Source organism: Microcaecilia unicolor, chromosome 6 (genome assembly GCF_901765095.1).
Source record: "Microcaecilia unicolor chromosome 6, aMicUni1.1, whole genome shotgun sequence".
NCBI lineage: Eukaryota > Metazoa > Chordata > Amphibia > Gymnophiona > Siphonopidae > Microcaecilia > Microcaecilia unicolor.
The window spans coordinates 30,066,817-30,081,836 of record NC_044036.1 but is presented as its reverse complement, the minus strand read 5'-3'; the positions used below and the strand labels follow the sequence as shown (position 1 = coordinate 30,081,836).

The window sequence follows — 15,020 nt, the reverse complement described above, 5'->3', positions numbered from 1 at the left end:
ACTCTGACGTAATTTCCTGTTTCCACCTGGGCGGATCACAGTACAGAAGGAAAGCTTCAGGACAGCTGGGAGGCAGCTTTTGAGAATGGCTGCTGCGCTGGGGCCCCTCTGAGAAGGGAAATAAAAAAATTTAAAGGAGACCGCAAGGTGAGGGAAAGGGAAGGAGACGGACTGTGGTGGGGAGAAGGGAAAGAGTCGCATGGATTGTGTAGTAGTAATGCAGGTGGGGAGATTGGGGGGAGGGAGGGTATTGGACTCCCTCCTTAATTCCTGCCCTGTGCCCCACGATGTGAAAAAATGCATCCCAGCTCTAGATGGTGAGTAATGACGCAGGAGGCTTAGGAGTAGCCTAAGGAAGTATTATTTCACAGAAAGGGCGTGGAATGGCCTCCCGGTGGAGGTGGTGGAGTCGAGGACTGTTCCAGAATTTAAAAAGGCATGGGATAAGCATGTGGGATCGCTTAGGAACAGGTAGAATTGGGGGTTACAGAGGATGGGCAGACTGGATGGGTCATATGGCCTTTATCTGCCATCATGTTTCTATGTGCTGAATTGCCTGGAGACTGGAACAGGAGAGCAAGCATATGCAAACGCTTTTATTTACATACTCGTGGTTATTCAATAAGACATTAATTTCAATTGCTAAGTAGACTGTGGAGTTTAATGACTCGTTGCTGGGTAAACATCCCATTATTGTAATTGATTTTGCTTTCCACAGGTGTTAAGTGCGGTGGGGTCCTGTCGGCACCATCTGGCAACTTCTCCAGCCCAAATTTCCCAGGATTATACCCCTACAACACAGACTGTACATGGCTCCTAGTTGTAGCTGAGGGATCATCCGTGTTGCTCACTTTCCACCATTTTGACCTGGAGTATCATGACGTCTGTGACTATGACTACGTCAAAATCTACAACGGAGTTTCTGAGGACAAGGGAAACCTCTTGGGGAAATTCTGTGGCACGGACTTACCCCCGCAGTTCACATCCTCCTGGCACGTCATGGTCATCATCTTCCATTCCGATAAGCACGTGTCAAGCAAAGGCTTCTCCGCTACATATAAAAAAGGTAAGACCTGCTCTGTGCCATAAGGAATCCCGATTCCCAGTGCTGTTAATGAAGAATTAAATGGCTCTAGAACACTTTCTCAGCTCAGGGAAATCAGTGGTGGAAGGATACTGCCAGGGGTGTTACCTGGAGGAGTTGAGCGTGGTATGGGTATTCCTTCCAAAGAACCGCTGACTGTTATAGTCTCTGTTGGACCATTATACTAACTCTCCCTCATCTCAGAATATAGATTTTGAAACGGGAGTTGCTACAGACTCCTTTCATGCAATACATGGCTGAAAAACAATTACCGCAGCAGAGAAGGACACCCACAAATTTTTATTTATTTATTTGTGACACTTGTATCCCACATTTTCCCACCTATTTGCAGGCTCAGTGTGGCTTACATAGTACCGTAGAGGCGATCGCCAATATCGGTATGAACAAATACAGAGTGAAGTTGTGGTAAAGTTCGTGCGTGACAGACAGATTTAGGAATGATTTATTTTGTTTGTACCCCGCGCTTTCCCACTCATGGCAGGCTCAATGCGGCTTACATGGGGCAATGGAGAGTTAAGTGACTTGCCCAGAGTCACAAGGAGCTGCCTGTGCCTGAAGTGGGAATCAAGCTCAGTTCCTCAGTTCCCCAGGACCAAAGTCCACCACCCTAACCACTAGGCCACTCCTCCACTGTTGCTACTATTTGAGATTCTACATGGAATGTTGCTATTCCACTAGCAACATTCCATGTAGAAGTCGGCCCTTGCAGATCACCAATGTGGCCGTGCAGGCTTCTGCTTCTGTGAGTCTGACATACGTGCAGGACGTCAGACTCACAGAAACAGAAGCCTGCGCAGCCTTCTACATGTAATGTTGCTAGTGGAATAGCAACATTCCATGTAGAATCTCCAATAGTAGTAACATTCCATGTAGAATCTCCAATAGTATCTATTTTATTTTTGTTACATTTGTACCCCGCGCTTTCCCACTCATGGCAGGCTCAATGCAGCTTACATGGGGCAATGGAGGGTTAAGTGACTTGCCCAGAGTCACAAGGAGCTGCCTGTGCCTGAAGTGGGAATCGAACTCAGTTCCTCAGGACCAAAGTGCACCACCCTAACCACTAGGCCACTCCTCAAGGAGGAAGAGGTAATTTATGTCCAAACGAGCTTTGGTTTTGTTGTGTCGCAGAGTTGAGGCATTTAAGTTGGGTCGTTCAGGTATGCCTTTTTGAACAGGTAAGTTTTTAGTAGTTTCCGGAAGTTTAGGTGGTCACATGTTGTTTTCACAGCGTTTGGTAGTGCGTTCCATAGTTGTGTGCTTATATAGGAGAAGCCGGATGCGTAGGTTGATTTGTATTTGAGTCCTTTGCAGCTTGGGTAGTGGAGATTTAGGTATGATCATGTTGATCTTGATGTGTTTCTGATTGGGAGGTCTATGAGGTCTGACATGTATCCCGGGGCAAACAAAAAAGTGTAGGAATGACCAAAAAAAAAGAATCAGGTGATCCAAATAAAACAGACTGTTTCCATTGGTTAGGTGACTTTTTTTTGGTTGCTCCGATTTGCTCTTCTAATTTCTCCCCCTTGGCCTTTCTCGGCCTCTCTCCCCAGCATAGCTCCCTTTTTCATGTTTTCAGCTTTGAATATTATGCTGCATTTGGGGGTGAATTCTATATATGGGGGTGAATTCTATATGTGGTGCTGAAAAAAGCGCTATTCTATAAGCCATGCTTAAAGTTAGGTGCGGTTTACAGAATACCGCTTACGCTCAGGAATTGCTCCTAACCTTTGGCGCGGGTGCATGCACCAGCTAAAACATGGCAGAAATGTACGCGCTTAAATTAGATGCGTATCAGCCTTATTCCATAACAACGTGCGTAAATGCTAGGAACGCCCCTGTTCCACCATGATCCTCCCATTTCCGTGCCCCCCTTTTTTTTAACTTGGGCATAAATTCCATTTAAATCTAATTAGTGCCAATAATTGATTGTTAAAAAGCCAATTATAAGTACTAATTAGCTCATTATTCAATTAAATTGCTCACACAAATTTGCATGCATAATTTTTGGCCACGTTTATAGAATTAGGGGGGGGGTCCCATTTAGGTAACGGCATATTTTCAAAGCACTTAGAATTCCAAAGTTCCATAGGTTTCTATGGAACTTTGGAAGGCTAAGTGCTTTGAAAATATGGCTTTTTGTAGCCCTGTGATACGTATTAGTGCAATTTCTAGCCTGGTCAATATGCCATTCTCTTCTTTTTGAGCTTCTGTTGGGAATTTGCTTTTCATTCATTTTTGCTTCAGATTAGTTGGTTGTCGGAAGGCCAGCATTGGGACATCTGTTTCAGTAATTCATCTGTAGATCAAGCGACCCTCAGGGGGAGGAATGCTGGCTTCGGCCTAACCCCTGGTAAGCCTTTCCTCAGCTGAGAGGTACCCAACTCTACCACCGGCTGCCTTTCAGGTGCTGTGGAGGACTTGCAGCTCATCTGCATATCCTTACAGCCTTCTCCGGGGTGACACCCAGGTCCACTCCGATCCACTCAGGGCCTCCGCTCTAGGTGCCCAGCGCTCCCACCAGGTGCTGTGGTGGACTTGCAGCCCTTCTGCATTTCCTCACAGCTGTATCCGGGGTGACTCCAGTTCCACCCCGATCTTCCCAGGGCCTTCTCTCCAAGTGCACAGAGTTTCCAGGTGCTTTTTGGCTAGGATCAGGCGACCCTCAGGGGGAGGAATGCTGGCTTCGGCCTAACCCCTGGTAAGCCTTTCCTCAGCTGAGAGGTGCCCAGCTCTACCACCGGCTGCCTTTCAGGTGCTGTGGAGGACTTGCAGCTCATCTGCATATCCTTACAGCCTTCTCCGGGGTGACACCCAGGTCCACTCCGATCCACTCAGGGCCTCCGCTCTAGGTGCCCAGTGCTCCCACCAGGTGCTGTGGAGGACTTGCAGCTCATCTGCATATCCTTACAGCCTTCTCCGGGGTGACACCCAGGTCCACTCCGATCCACTCAGGGCCTCCGCTCTAGGTGCCGCGCGCTATTAGGCATTTTTCTCTTTATATCTAATCTTTTTCCAGTTGCTAAAGTACCTCAATCGTTTATGGCCCCTATTCACATTCTCTTCCTAGCTCTGTCCCTTCCTAATCTTTTCCCTCACCCCCTACCTCTCTCCGCTACAGGAACTCACTTCCCATCCATTGACTTCATCACCTCACCTTCTCTCCTACCCTCTTCCTCCCTCTTGGCTTTTAATCTCCGTCTCTTTCTTCCCTCCATTTTGCCTTCCCCATTCCACCTAAATACCTCTCGCCTTCGTCGCCTTCGTGGCCACACCTCTCCTACTCTCCTCCGCTCTCTTTTACTCCTTCTCTTACTCTCAGCTGGTGACATCAATCCCAATCCTGGCCCTCCTCACCAACTATTATCCAAACTCTACAGATCTCACCGTGACCTCTCTAACCTCATCTCTATTCCTCTACTCCCCTCCTCTTCTCTGCCCTTCTCTTGCGCCCTATGGAATGCCCGCTCTATCTGTAACAAACTCCCCTATATCCAGGACCTCTTTATCTCACGTCACCTCCATCTGCTCGCCATAACAGAAACCTGGCTCTGCCCTGATGACTCTGCTTCAGTCGCAGCCCTGTGCCATGGCGGTTATCTATTTTCACATACTCCTCGCCCTGCTGGCCGTGGGGGTGGTGTTGGACTACTTCTCTCTCCCTCTTCCAGATTTCAACCCCTTCTTCCACCTCAATCTCACTGTTTTTCCTCCTTTGAAGTCCTCTCTATCCGCCTTTTCTCTCCTCTGCCTCTTCGAATAGCGGTCATTTATCGTCCCCCTCATAAGTCCCTTTCATCCTTTCTCAGTGACTTTGACGCCTGGCTTGCCTTCTTCCATGATCCTTCCTCCCCCTCTCTCATCCTTGGTGACTTTAATATTCCTGCTAATGATCCTTCCAACTCTTATATTTCCAAGTTACTCACTTTAACGTCCTCCTTTAATCTCCAACTATGCTCCACCTCCTCCACTCATCAAAATGGTCACTGTCTTGATCTCATCTTCTCCTCCAACTGTTCACCTTCTAGTTTCCTTGCCTCTGATCTTCCCTCCTCTGATCACCATCTTATAACTTTCACACTTAAATCTCCTCCCTCACAGTCCCGTCCTATCATCTAATTTATCTAGGAATCTTCACGATATTGACCCTTCATCTCTATCCTCCCATGTTTCAAACCTCCTCTCTACTGTGGCACCATCCACGTCTGTCAATGAGGCTGTTTCTTCTTACAACAATACTCTATCCTCTGCCTTAGACACTCTTGCACCTTTGATGACCCGCCCTGTAAGGCGTACAAAACCCCAACCTTGGCTGACTTCTAATATCCGCTACCTACGTTCCTGTACCCGCTCCGCTGAACGCCTCTGGCGGAAATCTCGGGCCCTTGGTGATTTCTTACACTTTAAGTTCATGCTGACCTCCTTCCAATCTGCTCTTTTACGTGCCAAACAGGATTATTATATCCAACTGACCAACTCTCTTGGCTCTAATCCTCGACTTCTCTTCACCACATTGAACTCTCTCCTCAAGGTGCCCCCTCCCCCAACTCCCCCTTCATTATCTCCTCAGACCCTTGCTGAATTCTTTCACAACAAGGTTCAAAAGATAAACCTTGCTTTCTCTACCTCACCACCTCTCCCTCCACTAGTCCGTTCCCCTCTCTCTCCTTCCCCTCATTCCCTTTCCTCCTTTCCTGAAGTTACTATTGAGGAAACTACACTTCTCCTTTCTTCCTCAAAATGTACCACCTGTTCCTCAGATCCCATTCCCACCCACCTTCTTAATGCCATCTCTCCTGCTCTTATTCCTTTTATCTGTCACATTCTCAACCTCTCACTTTCCACTGCGACTGTCCCTGCTGCCTTTAAACATGCTGTGGTCACACCTCTCCTTAAGAAGCCTTCACTCGACCCTACTTGTCCCTCTAATTACCGACCCATCTCCCTCCTTCCTTTTCTCTCCAAATTACTTGAGCGTGCTGTTCACCGCCGCTGCCTTGATTTTCTTTCCTCACATGCTATTCTTGACCCACTACAATCTGGTTTTCGCCCTCTCCACTCAACCGAAACTGCGCTTACTAAAGTCTCCAATGACCTATTACTGGCTAAATCCAGAGGTCAATATTCCATCCTCATTCTTCTTGATCTTTCCGCTGCTTTTGACACTGTCGATCACAGCATACTTCTCGATACCCTGTCCTCACTTGGATTCCAGGGCTCAGTCCTTTCCTGGTTCTCTTCCTACCTCTCCCTCCGCACCTTTAGTGTTCACTCTGGTGGATCCTCTTCTACTTCTATCCCTCTGCCTGTCGGCGTACCTCAGGATTCTGTTCTTGGTCCCCTCCTCTTTTCTATCTACACTTCTTCCCTTGGTTCATTAATCTCATCCCATGGCTTTTCCTACCATCTCTATGCTGATGACTCCCAAATCTACCTTTCTACCCCTGATATCTCACCTTGCATCCAAACCAAAGTTTCAGCGTGCTTGTCTGACATTGCTGTCTGGATGTCTCAACGCCACCTGAAATTAAATATGACCAAAACTGAGCTTCTCATTTTCCCCCCCAAACCCACCTCCCCGCTCCCCCCGTTTTCTATTTCTGTTGATGGCTCTCTCATTCTCCCTGTCTCCTCAGCTCGAAACCTTGGGGTCATCTTTGACTCTTCTCTCTCCTTCTCTGCTCATATCCAGCAGATTGCCAAGACCTGTCGTTTCTTTCTTTACAACATCCGTAAAATCCGCCCCTTTCTTTCCGAGCACTCTACCAAAACCCTCATCCACACCCTTGTCACCTCTCGTTTAGACTACTGCAATCTGCTTCTTGCTGGCCTCCCACTTAGTCATCTCTCCCCTCTCCAGTCGGTTCAAAACTCTGCTGCCCGTCTCATCTTCCGCCAGGGTCGCTTTACTCATACTACCCCTCTCCTCAAGACCCTTTACTGGCTCCCTATCCGTTTTCGCATCCTGTTCAAACTTCTTCTACTAACCTATAAATGTACTCACTCTGCTGCTCTCCAGTATCTCTCCACACTCGTCCATCCCTACACCCCTTCCCGTGCACTCCGCTCCATGGATAAATCCTTCTTATCTGTTCCCTTCTCCACTACTGCCAACTCCAGACTTCACGCCTTTTGTCTCGCTGCACCCTATGCCTGGAATAAACTTCCTGAGCCCCTACGTCTTGCCCCATCCTTGGCCACCTTTAAATCTAGACTGAAAGCCCACCTCTTTAACATTGCTTTTGACTCGTAACCACTTGTAACCACTCGCCTCCACCTACCCTCCTCTCTTCCTTCCCGTTCACATTAATTGATTTGATTTGCTTACTTTATTTATTTTTTGTCTATTAGATTGTAAGCTCTTTGAGCAGGGACTGTCTTTCTTCTATGTTTGTGCAGCGCTGCGTATGCTTTGTAGCGCTATAGAAATGCTAAATAGTAGTAGTAGTAGTAGTAGTAGTAGTTTTGTGATTTCTCTCACTTTTTCCAGTTCTGGATTGTATGTCACTACAAGGGGGTCACTCTCTGTGGCTTCCTTTTCTTTGCACTGCAGTAGGTTTCCCCTGGGTGTTTTAAGAAAAAAGGGAGAGTCTTTGTGGAGATTTCGGTGTCGTAGCCTTTTTGTTCAAAGGACTGAGGGGCCCTTTTATGAAGCTCTTCATTTAGTGCTATACAGTGGCGTAGCCAGTATGGGGCCACGGGGGCCTGGGCCCCCATAGATTTGCCCCTGGACCCCCTGCCGATGACCCTCTCGACCCCCCCCCTCCCGCCGCCAACCCGCCGTCGCCTACCTTTGCTGGCGGGGGACCCCAGCCCCCGCCAGCTGAGCCGAGGTCCTCTTCTTCCCAATCCCGCGTAAGGCTTCCTTCTAGTCTGACATCCTGCACGTTGTACGAAGCCTTGCGCGGGATTGGGAAGAAGAGGACCTCGGCGAGGGCTGGGGTCCCCCGCCAGCAAAGGTAGGCGACGGCGGGTTGGCGGCAGGAGGGGGGATCGAGAGGGTCGTCGGCAGGGGGGGGGTCAAAGTTGGTGGCAGGGGGGTTCGGCAATGGGAGGGGGTCAAAGTTGGTGGTGGGGAGGGTTCAGCAATGGTGTGGGGGGTCAGCAGCGCCAGGGGGGGGCTCTGGACCCCCCTCCCGCCGAAGTCTGGCTACGCCCCTGGTGCTATATACTCTAACTTGCCTGTCTTACCCCTGTTTATTAAGCCGCTCACTAATGGCGACACAACTCCTTCACTTTTCATGGGCTATATCGGCATTGCTGCGCGGCGGCCGCTAGCATGGCTTAGGAAACAAAGAGGTTATTTTTTAGGCTTCTAGAATCAGTATACAGCAGTGGTGTAGCTACGTGGGGCCACGGGGGCCTGGGCCTCTGTAGATTTGGCCCTGGACGAGAAGTTTGTCCCATATAAATCAGTTTACAACTACGATATATTAAGTATATCACATAAGTATATAAAAAACCGACCTGTAGAAGTATGAAATTCAGAGTCTTTCTGCAAAATGCTACATACAGAATAATGTCCACAACTTTGATATCTGCCGGTTCTTGTGTCCTTACATCAGAATGGCCAATTCACCAAAACATGGATCATATCAGGTCTCTCGGTCAATGGACATAACTCAGCTCCTCCGCTGTACGATTCCCTAATGTGGCTATGCCACATGAACTCTATCCTACCACAACATCACTTTGTATTTGTTCACACCGGAGCCTACAAACGCCTCTCCGGTACTATGTAAGCCACATTGAGCCTGCAAATAGGTGGGAAAATGTGGGATACAAATGTATCAAATAAATAAATAAATAGTGGAGGAGTGGCCTAGTGGTTAGGGTGGTGGACTTTGGTCCTGGGGAACTGAGTTGGATTCCCACTTCAGACACAGGCAGCTCCTTGTGACTCTGAGCAAGTCACTTAACCCTCCATTGCCCCATGTAAGCCACATTGAGCCTGCCATGAGTGGGAAAGCGCGGGGTACAAATGTAATAAAAATAAATCATTATTATTTATTGCATTTGTAAATAGATATTGCTTCCTTGTATTACAAGTTTCTCCAGCTTATTGTCTCTTTTGTCCCATTTGTGGCCAGCTATACTTCTTTATGCAGCTTCTCCTCTGTGTCGCTGTTTTCCCTCTGCTTTGCTTCATTGGTTTTCAGAGGAACCAAAATATCCAAACTAACTTGATCCTTGGACCAAGTGTATGAAAGTATAGCTGATGAATATTCATTATGCACATCCTGAAATCTAGGCTTGCTTCTGGTCCTTGAAAACTGGAGTTGAGAACCATTTCTTCATCCAGTGGCAATCCTAGGTCGGCTGCCACCCGGGGCGGATCGCCGCTGCGCACCCCCTCCCCCCGGGTGCAGCAGCATCCATTCCCCCAGGGTGCAGCACGACACCCCCCCCCCCCCCCGGCGCATCAACACCCCCTCGGCGCATCAACACCCCCTCGGCGCATCAAACACCCCCCCTCCGGCGCATCAATACCCCCCCTCCGGTGCATCAACCCCCCCCCCCCCCCCGAGTGCCTTCTTGGCTGCTGGGAGCAGCCGCGCGCCTGTCGGCTCTGCGGGCTCCCTGCTCCCTCTGCCCCGGAACAGGAACCTGTTCCAGGGCAGAGAGAGCAGGGAACCAGCGGAGCCAACAGGCATGCGGCACCCCCCCCCCCCCCAGCAGCGTGCACCCGGGGCGGACAGCCCCCCCTTGATACGCCACTGGCTTCATCTGCAAGTAACCAACCACAGTGAGTGCTGGCACTGGGTTAAGTAGTTTTGCAGTAGACTTGGGCAACTGGCTAATGGATAAATGTTACTGCAGACATGATGCAAGAAATGGATGCTTAGTCAGCACATGCATTCAGGGCTCATTAGGGGGTCCTTTTACTAAGGTGCGCTGAAAAATGGCTTGCAGTGGTGTCAGGGCCGCCAAGAGACTGGGCCAGGCTCGGGTCAAGGCTGCCCCCGGGGCTCCCCCACCCAAGGTCACCGGCCCCCCCTCCACCCGCAACCGGGCCCTCTGCACTGACCTTAAGTGCCTCACCTTCGAAAGCGCAGCAAGCAGCAGCAGACCACTCCTTCCTTCTGTGTCCCGCCCTCGCGAAAGTTATGTCAGGCGAGGGCGGGACACGGAAGGAAGGAGTGGTCTGACGCTGCTTGCTGCGCTTTCGAAGGTGAGGCGCTTAAATTCAATGCCAGGGAACAACGGAGGGCGGGCGGGCCAGACTGCGGAGGCAGCGCCTGGTTCCCCCCCCGGAGGCCCGGGCCCGGGGAATCTTGTCCCCCCTGTCTCCCCCTCTCGGTGGCCCTGGGTGGTGTAGGCGTGGGTTTTGGGCATGCGCCGATCCATTTTTTAGTACACCTGTAAAAAAAAAAAAGCCTTTTTTTTTGTTTGCTGAAAATGGACGCGGTGGCAAAATCATAATTGCCTTGCGTCCATTTTGGGTCTGAGACCTTACCGCCAGCCATTGACCTAGCGGTAAAGAACGGGGCGGTAATGACCTAAGCGTGTCAAGTGCCACTTGGCGTGCGTCCGTTACGCGCCACCAAAAATAAAAAAATATTTTTCAGACGTGCGTATTGGACGCACGCCAAAAATGAAATTACCACGAAAGCCACGTGGTAGTCAATCGGTAACTCCATTTTGGCGTGTGTTGGGCGTGCGTAGACGCTTACGCGGCTTAGTCAAAGGACCCCTAGGTTTGCTCAGGCCCTACATACAGGCACAGACAGGCAACTGGGGAGGAGGCAGAGGGATGTGTCTTCCCCCAATTGCCTCACCCAGGCAAGGATGGGGCATGGAGGAGGCAGCGACACTCTGACACCTATCAAAATCTGCTGCTGAACGCAATTACCTACACTTCTTGTGCCTAAATCCAGGCTTATGATCAAGGCTTACTTGCTACAAATCTATTTTTACACATTTTGGTATGTTAAAAAAGCATTATTAATTTTGATGTGGGAGTCTGTCCATCTGTGTGTCTGTTTGCCTGTTTGCAAACAGCAGAAGATTAACAATTGTCAGTGTTACAATGGACTTTCACTACCCAAGAAACCGACGTGAATAAACCACGAAGTTTATTGATCTCACTCGTTAAGTGTTCATGAGTTTGGCTGCCATAGGGAATAGACGGAGACTGCTTCCTTTGCAATCAAAATGGGCTGAGCCTCAAAGAATGTAAATCACCTCTGTTGGTTCTTGTAATCATCCATCCAGTGACTTCAGCTTTTCAAATCAAAGAAACATGGTCGGCTGCTTAAAAACTGCTGCTTAAGAGACATGAGAAAGGAGATAAACGTTCAGGTGTTCATTTTACAAGCGCCATTTGCACTTTAAATGTCTCAATCCTGGCACTTATATGTATAACTATATCTATGTAGGGTTACTATCTATCACCAGAGTACAAATTACACTAATGTATACACTTATAAAGTACTCCTTACATCATTAATCGTTTTTTAAATTTGTTTATTAAATCACCTATTTGCCCATAAATACTGCATTGCTCGGAACTCACAATCGCTCGCACCATTCTCTCATAGCATACCGAACTCTTCTCACAATAATGACAGAATTATAAAATTGTCTCGTACACTGAATTAATGCAAAGTAATTTTTTATACACAATGAGCGCTTATTCTGGACTCAGCTTTCTATAGTTCATTCCATACTATCCACAGAACACTCGTGGTAGTATATTTGAGTGTATAACATTTTAGTCCAATGTCTTCTGGCTCAAATTCTAGTCTTTGAACACAAATTTATGTATCTCGTAGAAGCGTCTCTAGCTCACCACTCCCATAAGCAGTGTTCTATGAGGAAAACCAACGTGCTCGATGAAGGCTACCGAGGTGCCGTATACAAAACCAATCACTTCAGCTGAAAAGCTCTTATAAGTCCTCTAAATGGAGTGGAGGAGTGGTCTAGTGGTTAGAGTGGTGGACTTTGGTCCTGGGGAGCTGAGGAACTGAGTTTGATTCCCACTTCAGGCACAGGCAGCTCCTTGTGACTCTGGGCAAGTCACTTAACCCTCCATTGCCCCATGTAAGCCGCATTGAGCCTGCCATGAGTGGGAAAGCGCGGGGTACAAATGTAACAAAAATAAAATAGATACTATTGGAGATTCTACTTGGAATGTTGCTACTATTGAAGATTCTACATGGAATGTTGCTATTCCACTAGCAACATTCCATGTAGAAGCCTGCGCGGCCACATGGGTGATCTGCAAGGGCCGACTTCTACATGGAATGTTGCTAGTGGAATAGCTGCAACATTCCATGTAGAATCGCAAATAGTAGCAACAGTGGAGGAGTGGCCTAGTGGTTAGGGTGGTGGACTTTGGTCCTGGGGAACTGAGGAACTGAGTTGGATTCCCACTTCAGGCACAGGCAGCTCCTTGTGACTCTGGGCAAGTCACTTAACCCTCCATTGCCCCATGTAAGCCGCATTGAGCCTGCCATGAGTGGGAAAGCACGGGGTACAAATGTAACAAAAATAAAATATATAAATCCTCAATGTATCATCCTGGTCCTCTATGCGAGACCGCATTTCGAAATTTTCCTTCATCAGGAGGAACCAATACATCGGAATCTGAAATATATGTGCATACATATATACATAGATGTACAACCACATACCTGGGCTTTAACATATTAATAATCTAAATACTATCAACTCAGCTTGAATCAAACTTGGCTGCTTACCAACTGGACATCATTCCAAGTCAGGGGTGTGTCACCCGCTCATAGACGCTATACCTTGAAGAGCAATACAAGGCATTTAAATATGTGTTGCACTCCTCCCCTACTATGACGTGTACCAATTATAGCCACTCTACCTCCAGATTGAGGCCTTGCGGGGCCACCGTAGCCCACTCAAAAACATGGCTCCGGTGACATTTATCGTTAGCACACAGAAAAGTTTGTGATTTCCCATAGACCATTACTACTATTTCTTTAGCTTGCTTCCCTGAATTTTATGCTCCTGGATGTTTGATGTTGTGTATTGTGGATGGATTCTTTTGCAGATGTTTGCGGTGGTGTGCTCACAGGTCTTTCTGGAGTGATCATGAGTCCTGATTACCCTGAAAACTACCCCAACAATGCAGAATGTCACTGGACTATTCGGGTGGCCTCTCCTTCTATAGTGAAATTGGTGTTCACCGACTTTCAGATGGAGAACAATGAAGAATGCAGTTTTGATTATGTTGCCATCTTTGATGGATCCAGTATGAGTGACAAACACACCAGCCGCTACTGTGGCAGTTCAAAACCCCCAGATGTTGTCTCTGCTACCAGTGAGCTTCTATTTGTATTCAAGTCGGACTTCAACATAGGAGGCAGAGGCTTCAAAGCTTATTTCTACTCTGGTATGTAAAACATTCATATTCCAACTTGCCAAGAAATATTTGCAGAGTACTGGGAACCTGGGGCCAACTCAGTGGTTAGTTCTTTCTGATGTCATGCAGGAGACCATGCTTTGATAGATAGAAACGTAGATATGATGACAGTTGAGACCGTTAAAATCATACTCTGCTCATTATCAAGAGAAGGGATTTTGGGTGTAGTTCAATCATGTCTTTTTTTCAGTTGTAGTTCAAGGTGAGTTGCATTAAGTTACAGTAGGTATTTTCTTTCTTTTAGCAGTGTCATAGCCCGGGGGTCCTAAATCTGGTTTTTAAGGTCTGGTTTTCAGGATTTCTAAAATGAACATGCATGAAATATATTTGCATTCTGCGGTCCATTGTATGGAAATGTATCTCACACCTATACATTGTGAAAGTTCTGAAAGCTAGACTGGTATGTAGACCTCCAGCAGTGTAGGATTAATCCTTTGGTTGGTCTTAGGCAACAAGCACATTGGGAACCCGTATCACAATATAAATACATGCTAAAACTCCCACAATTGGCCCATCAAGTGTACCAAGGGCGGGGCAGTGGAGGCAGTCCTCCCTGGCAACAGGCAGCAAGGGGGTGCATAGAGCAGTTGCGCGGCTGTTTGCTCCACTGGTCCCCTGCCCCGGAACAGGAAGTAATGTCAGAGGGGGCAGGGAACCGGTGGAGCTAACAGCCCCGGAACAGGAAGTAACAAGGGGGCAGGGAACCAGCAAAGCTAACAGCCGTGCGACTGCTCTGTGCACCCCAAGGTGGTGAGGATGATGCGTTTCTGAGGAAGAGGAGGTGGGTGATGTGCCTGGGGCGGGGGTGGGGAGCATAGCAGCGAACTGCCCTGGGTGGCAGCCAACCTAGGTACACCACTTTGGCCCTGTGTGTTTCTGACTAGAAATAGAAAACTGTGAGAAGAGGAAGCAACTGCTAAGAATTTATTTATATTTTGATCACACCTTTTTCACTAGTAGCTCAAGGTAAGTTACATTCGGCTACACTGGGTATTTCTCTGTCCCTGGAATGCTCACAGTCTAATTTTGTACCTGAAGCCTATAGTGATTTTCAAAGGAGCTTTTCCATTGGTCATTTGTTTATTACCCACCTGTCTGAAATGTAACAGGCTCTAATGAGTAGTTAGAGTGGATGGGCAGACTGCATAGGATATATCAGTGGAGTAGGCAGACCTTGATGTGGAGGGGTCCAGAGCCCAAAGTGGGGGGAGGGGGCACATTTTGACCTGCCTCCCCGCGAATCCCCCACTCCTGCAGCCGCTATCTCACATACCTTGGCTGGCGGGGAGGCAGGTCAAAATGTTCCCCCTCCCCCCACTTTGAGCTCTGGACCCCTCCACATCAAGGTCTGCCTACTCCACTGATATATCCTATGCAGTCTGCCCATCCACTCTGACTACTCACTAGAGCCTGTTACATTTCAGTTATGCTAGTTTTACTTATTTATGGCTTTTAAGTTAATGCATTATTATTTTAGATGTTAATCTTTTATTTATCTGTTTATTGTGTTTCATGTGT

The 15,020-nt window shown here is 48.0% G+C and overlaps 1 protein-coding gene across 1 annotated transcript in view; it reads left to right on the top strand.

Annotated features, from left to right (window-relative positions):
* The window catches only part of CDCP2 (CUB domain containing protein 2), a 35,782-nt gene that overhangs the window by 6,451 nt on the left and 14,311 nt on the right, over window positions 1-15,020 (top strand). Inside the window, exons 2-3 of the mRNA XM_030205633.1 lie at window positions 719-1,066; window positions 13,131-13,472. Coding sequence (XP_030061493.1) covers window positions 719-1,066; window positions 13,131-13,472 — 690 coding nt within the window. The remainder of the gene's footprint in view (window positions 1-718; window positions 1,067-13,130; window positions 13,473-15,020) is intronic.